The sequence below is a fragment of the Hakea prostrata genome, chromosome 1, assembly GCF_041222555.1.
Source record: "Hakea prostrata isolate BN-2017 chromosome 1, UWA_Hpros_2, whole genome shotgun sequence".
Lineage (NCBI taxonomy): Eukaryota > Viridiplantae > Streptophyta > Magnoliopsida > Proteales > Proteaceae > Hakea > Hakea prostrata.
This window is the reverse complement of record NC_142600.1, coordinates 5,622,778-5,629,641: the sequence shown is the minus strand read 5'-3', so window position 1 is coordinate 5,629,641 and position 6,864 is coordinate 5,622,778. Positions and strand designations below refer to the sequence as shown.

Genomic DNA, 6,864 nt, shown 5'->3' with positions numbered 1-6,864 from the left:
CACTTGAATAGCTGGATAATTGCCTATTCGTTTGGGGAACTCTTTTAAGGTCCCTATCACTCAAATGCATACTATTTTTTGCTCGCAAGTTTTAGAAGTGATGATGTAATTGAATGTTAATTTTGCAAAAGAAAAGAGAAGAAAAGAATAACTTGTATACATGAAAATAAATAGGCATCCAAATAGAGAATCAAGAAAGAAAACTCATTCGTGTAGCCAGTCCAATTGCCAAATCCTAAATGGAGTGACTAGACTATTGGAACCCCACATAACCTTGAGAAAGTTCAAGGAAACGGTAACCTCTCCAATGATAGTTTACTGTTAGGCTGTGTTAATCCAGCGTAAAGCACATGAATAGGTATTCAAAATAGGGGAGCTGAAGCAATTTGTTTCATAACTAGGCATACAGAAGATTCACCCACACATCTTGAGCAGTTTTTCCTTAACAGGAAAATAAGGTGGACAAAGCAAGAACTTAAATGCATCTTTTAAGTCTGCACTCAAATGGTGCATGTAAAATTCCAGATGTCTCGGTGTCAAATTTGAAGAGCATTAGTGTCTCTTTTTTTCGTGCTTGCCACTCAAACTCACAGCTGGGAAGCTGTTTCTTTCTTTCGATAGTTTTGATTTAAGGTACTCATATGGTTAGCTGCGGGTTAAGATGTTTAAATGATGGATTGTGTTAAATCCGCCCTTCGATCATAGACGATTTGAATCCTGGTCAAGAGCAACCTGCATACATGTTACATTCTCTGTTAATGTAAATCGGCAACAGAAACATGATTACCTTCTCTGTAAATGTGACTTATTGGGAGATGTAGGAACAGAAACGAAAGATTTCCATAGGGAGAGAAAACAAGAATGACTGCTTTAATGTTTCCAGCAACGACAATTTTATTATCAAACACTAAATTTACAGTTTGTCAAACATAATACGTATGAAAATCAAAGAAGGAAAGCCTACACACCCACCAACAGTTAAACATTAGCAACAGCTACTAGTAGTTGATGCATCAGCTTCTGGAGGCTTCTGTTTAAAGATGTTCTTTTTAACACCTGCTGAGCCTTCAGCCAACAAACTTGATGTGTCCAAGATCTGCACATGTTTAAGTTTGTATAAATTTGATTAGATAAGTAAATCAACCATTAGACACCAAGAATAGAACAATGATCTAGGAGACTAAGACTACTGAAGCAACAATTCGTCTGTTATTTAGTAAATGCACACACCAGAACTCATACATTTTCATGATCAAGGAGCACGTAGAAGAAATGCTCATACCTTTAAGACAAGCTCCTCAAAACACTGCTCTACATTAGCTCGAGTCTTAGCACTACACTCAAGAAAAAGGCATCCATACTCCCTCGCAAAGTCAATTCCCTCTTTCTTGGTGACAACCCTTTCACTTTCCTACAGAATACAGTAAGGGGGGATATCACAAATTTAAATGGGGCATAATTCTATGCTAATATGAGATTGCTCCATGAATAAGGAATGTATAAATAAAGTAAAAGAACACTTCAATCGAATATATAGTCCGTAAAGTTCTAGGTGTAGTGAAGTTTTCCACTAGCATATCCAGGAAGTACCTTATCCACTTTGTTACCAACTAGCATTTTAATGCAATCTTGGTTTGTTGAATAGAGATCAATTTCCTTGGCCCATATATCAGAAAGGTTTGTGAATGTCTCTCGCCGTGTGACATCATAAACTGTCAAGATCCATGCACAAGGGGAATAAAATTAGTAATGACTTCCAATGCTTTTTTGCTTAATACCACAGAGCACAAAACAAGTAAAGCAATAAATAAATTATGCTTCATCCATGTGGAAGAAAGCTAGATACAAGAAGAGCCACCCCTATAAGCCACCGAGCCAGATGAATAATATTTCAACCCCACCAACCACGGTTGATTAATAAGATTGAATGAATTATTCTTAATCAGTTCAAACAATCATTGTTCTTTATTTACTTGCTGGAACAAAGTTAGAATATTTCCAAATAGAAGCACTTCCTAACAGTAGAGAAGTTTCAGAAGTAAAATAGACTGGGAAAGAAACATGGTACAGGATTAATCTTCACTGGTTGTTCCTCAACCCTCCCATCCAATGACATGGTTTTATCAGTCAAATAAGTCTAAAATTCTGAGATTCTATCACAATGATCATCATAGTTGTTGAAGGCATTGCCATGAAGTCATAAGTCAATAGAACTACAAAAGATATCAACATGTGTCAAGTCATGGGATATCATGATTGACATTTGATCCATTCACGGAGAAGAAACTGAAACTTTTTTGCAGACACATCAATAACAAACATTCCTGACAAGACACAATTCAATTGTTTTTAACATAGCTAAAATCCAAATTAGAAATGCTAAGTGCCTCCAAGAAAAAGGTATATTTATAAACACGCTATATTATTCTTTCTTTTTTTGGTAGCAACTATATTATTCATGACTACTATTTATATTTCAAATATATGCATACTCATTAAACCTCTAAGCATGGATAGCAGTAAACTCCGCAAAAGTGTAAAGTCAATTCATTGGCATCAGCCAAAATAATTTCTCAGTTTACAGAACATCCAGAAATCTGAGAAATTGTACCATCAAAAAAAGATTTGGTGAGGCTACACGTCTTTTATCTATAGCTAGATTACACTTCATGTGAATTCACACATTCAACAGCAAAGATAGAATCAAAAGATAATTATACAGGTCAACACCATGCCCCAAAAATAAAAATATACAATAAATACGAGGGGGACAGGGAAATGATACCCATAATAATTCCTTGTGCGCCTCTGTAGTATGAGCTTGTTAATGTTCTAAATCTCTCCTGCCCAGCTGCATGATGGGATAAGGAAATAGATTAATTGTTACATAATAATTCTTGCTCACTCTTTTTCTTGGGGAAGGGACCAATGAATCTTATCTGCCTATAAAGCATGGTGAAAATGTCAAACTGCAAGCATACTATTGAAATCATATTTAAAAGAAGCACAAACAAGATGGCAATATCTTATTCTAACAATTTCATCTGATTCTTTACTGTTCAATGCCAAGATGAAACCGTTAGATTTATGTTGAGCATCAAATTTGTTTCATGGGATAAGTATGATAAGTACAGAAAATAAAATGGCACCATTAAAAGTTCTTAAATAAAAATCATTAGTGGAGTTTTTTACCTGTGTCCCAGATAGCAAGCTTCAGGTTTTTACCCCCCAGAGAAACTAGTTTTACCTTGAAATCAACACCTACAGTGAATGAAACAGAAGGAAATGAAAATCATGCATTTAAAAAAAAAGTGAAGTAAATTACATCTAAGCATGGTAATAGTTTAGAAATGAAGGTTTCGTTCTCTAACCATGGGTTCTCAAAATACTTCTAGTTGATTGATGTTTTAAGTAAGTGGATCCGATCATGGTAATGACTTAAAGAATGGTGGTTTCTCTTTTAACGATCGAATGGCCAATCATTGCTATGTTCATGGTGAAAGTTTTTTTCCCCTTGAAAATTTTGACTTAAAATTCAGTTTCATTCGGGGTTTTGAATTAGATTACGGTTTTCTTATTCAGAGAGAAGCTTCTGATATATAGGGTTGATATCAGCTGTGTTGCTATTTCAATCAGTAAGAGTAACGTTGTTGCTTCTCCAAGCTCTTTTGCTTCAGATGTGGTATATTATCTTTTGATTCTACTGCAGGTATTGCAATGACTTTCTTAAGTAAAATCTGACATATTTTACACTGCAAGCATTCATGCAATTTAGTTCCATCCCTGTTGCTGACAACAGATACAGACTACATTGAAAACTCAAGCCCAGGAATCCAAGTAAATCTGGCCTTCTGTTTGATTTTCAGGATTTGCTCCTCTCCCAGAAATGATTATAGCAGGTCCTACTGTGCTGCTGAAGTTGGAGATGGCTAGGACTGGGGGCAAGTAGGGGAACTGTACAGTGCCATCAATGGAAAATTAATAATTTAATAGGGAGAACTTTTGACCCCTACAGTACGTGGAAACATCCAACCCCACACCAATCACAATGTGGCAAACTGTTTTGTCTAGTAAATGTCCAGATGTAAGGAAGGAGAGAAAAATAGTAGGAGAGAGCAGGACGGTATTAATTCATGGAACTTAGACTCCCGAAAGCAAAGCACCTCTGGTTGAGTTTTCCAGGTCTACCGCACAAAAGGAACTGTCTGCTGCGTTGACAAGGCCAGCGCCCTGTAGTGATAAAAAAATCTTCTCGTTAGCAGGTGTGCAAGACAAGCACGGTCAGGATCTGAGAGGGCATGGGCAAGCATCCCCAGATTGTAAGTGTAGGGATCTTCTAGGGCTATTCATTGGGTTTAAGATAACAAGAGATAAAGCTCCTTCATCCCAAAGTTACATTGAATTTGGTGACTCCTAAGTTCTCCATGATAAAAGTGCTTCCATTTCCATTCAATAGCTAAATGTAGTTTGCAATTTAAGATTTAGAAAGTAGGTTTAGCTTTTATTTAGAAATTTCTGTTGCAGTCCTATATTTCCTTTTAGTTAGATTTAGTTACTATTGTGTAATCCTCCACATTAACCAAAAGAGAAGCTACAAATTCTTTAGTTATAAACAAAAGCAGAAGCCTGTCTTGATCAGCCAATAATTTAGGTTAAAATGTGAAATGTTGATTTGTGCAATGGCAATCAAAGGCAGGTACCATGAGAAACAATGAGTGAGAAACCCATTGCCATCCCTTCTCTATATTTCAGTTTCGTTCTTACTTTCTATTGTTTCTTAAGTTAATCTAAATCTGAGCTACAGTTGAAGCTTCATTGTTGCTGCTGGCTAGAAGATCTATAAACTCTTTGCTGATGTGTTCATCATTCAACTGTTGGTGGTCTGTATTGCTGGCTATTATTGATCAATTGATCTAACCGGTTCTTAGTCAAACTACTACTACATTATATTATCATCATATTTTGAGCTCCTCGCAATTCCCTGCTTGTGTCGCCTAATAATATTCCAACAGAAACAGTTTCTGTGAGAGATGAACTACTCTTTTAAACCTAAATGCAAATCTCTGGATACAGATACAGTGACCCATGCACCTTTCTCCATCCCTTACAATCATATGTATCATAAACTCTCACCTAGAATTTTGCAGTTGGAAGTTGGAATCTTTGAATCTCATTCAATCAAACAGCACTTATCCTCTCAAGGAGGCGACATATATTATCAAAAGATTTCCAATCTGAATTGCACCTCTGGGGTTTGAAGAGAAATGTACATAATATAGGGCTCTTAATGTGTATATAGAATCAGCAACCTCAGACAGGAAAAAAGTTTGCCCCAAACAATAGCAGAGATCCTTAATACGTCAAAAAATGTGGACATTAATCCTTTTGTCTTCCAATTGGTAACTATACCAATTCTTTCCTACCAACTTACATGTCCATCCTCTAAAGGAAATTGACCAACGCTGTTTACCTAAATTAACAATTAACCAACTCATCATAAGATAAACCTTCTAAACAAGAAAATAGCATATTCTTAATCAAAATCAAAATCTGTAATCATCAAATATGTCCAGAAGACTACAGCTTCAAATGCACAAACCATTGACGATATTCTGTTTACAGAAAAAAGTATAACAAATATGCTGAGTTATATTTGCATATCGCGAAAATCTGTGCAAAGAATTTCTTCAATTGGTTCCATCATTAAAAGAAGTTAGCATAAACAATGCAGCAAGCTCCAAGAAATTAGATAATAAGATTAGGTCGTTACGGTTAAAAAAATAATAAAATTATGCATTCCTAAATCCGAAAATAAAATTATACAGCAGATTGCCATAACCGAGAAGTAATAAACTACTCGGGGAGACTTACCGATCGTAGGAGAAAGATCTTCAAAAGTATCGGACGTGAAACTCAAAAGAAGACTACTCTTTCCAACTCCAGAGTCTCCAATCAGCAACAATTTGAACAAATAATCAAATTCCGGTTGACTTGATGACGAATCCATCATAATCCTCCCTACTTCAGCGCTAAATTCCTACAAAAGAGATGATCAGCCATAGAAAAGAAGACCCTTAGATCAAACCCCTACCATTTTTACAACTCACACCGGCATCAGTGATGCTCAATTACCTTGTCAATATGGAGAATTCAATGAGAAGTAAGAGAACCTAGATCTAACGTGACGTATAAAACAAAGGGAGAGAAGCATTGAAGGAAGATCTGGAAAGGCAAAAAGCAGGGGAGGGAAGCTTGTAGAGGTTGCAGGAAGACAAATTAAGGAGTCACCGTAGAGCGAAAGAAACGAGACCCGAAATGTGAAAATCCTAAAAAGGCTCCCTTAAACTAACCCCCCCCCCCCCCCCCCCCCCCCCCCCCCCCCCCCCCCACCCCCCCCCCAAAAAAAAAAAAAAAAAAAAAAAAAACCCCCCCCCCCCCCCCCCCCCCCCCCCCCCCCCCCCCTTTTTTTGGGGGGGGGGGGGGGGGGGCCCCCCTTCCCCCCCCCCCCGGGGGCGGCCCGGCTCTAAAGTATCTGGGCCTTCCGTTGTTTGTTTATCGCACTTGTTTGATACGTTTCCGCTTATCATATTAAACTACTCTTGCTCCTTCTTCCCCCAATTGTAACCTAATAAATGTATTTGTCACCGTCTGATGAAAGCTTGAAACCGTCTGATGAAAGGTTAAATGAGTGTGGATCATCTTCCTCAACGGTTCTACAACCACAAACTCCCACAAGTAAATAATAAAATGTTTTGGTTAAAGTGTAGTTGAACGATTTTAAATATGAATTTTATTGAACGATTCAAATTTAAACAATAGATCTGACAGTAGATATTTAGAACTATTCAGTTAACATATTCACAC

General features: G+C 37.1%; 1 protein-coding gene across 3 annotated transcripts; it reads right to left on the bottom strand.

Annotated features, from left to right (window-relative positions):
* Nucleotides 1–375: 375 nt before the first annotated feature.
* LOC149026931 (ras-related protein RABC1-like) lies at nucleotides 376–6,335 on the bottom strand. 3 transcript variants are annotated; one of them, XM_089157423.1, is made up of 8 exons: nucleotides 6,133–6,335; nucleotides 5,872–6,037; nucleotides 3,193–3,261; nucleotides 2,786–2,851; nucleotides 1,591–1,712; nucleotides 1,283–1,411; nucleotides 973–1,096; nucleotides 376–732 (listed from the first exon to the last, which is right to left on the bottom strand). In XM_089157423.1, the coding sequence occupies exons 2-7, from the start codon at nucleotides 6,008–6,010 to the stop codon at nucleotides 986–988; spliced, it is 636 nt and encodes a 211-aa protein (XP_089013549.1). In that variant the 5' UTR covers nucleotides 6,011–6,037; nucleotides 6,133–6,335; the 3' UTR covers nucleotides 376–732; nucleotides 973–985. The 3 variants fall into 3 exon arrangements, with proteins under 3 accessions (XP_089013549.1, XP_089013556.1, XP_089013546.1); XM_089157430.1 differs by lacking the exon at nucleotides 376–732 and having other exon boundaries at nucleotides 757–1,096; nucleotides 5,872–6,029; XM_089157420.1 differs by lacking the exon at nucleotides 376–732 and having other exon boundaries at nucleotides 759–1,096.
* Nucleotides 6,336–6,864: the final 529 nt, after the last annotated feature.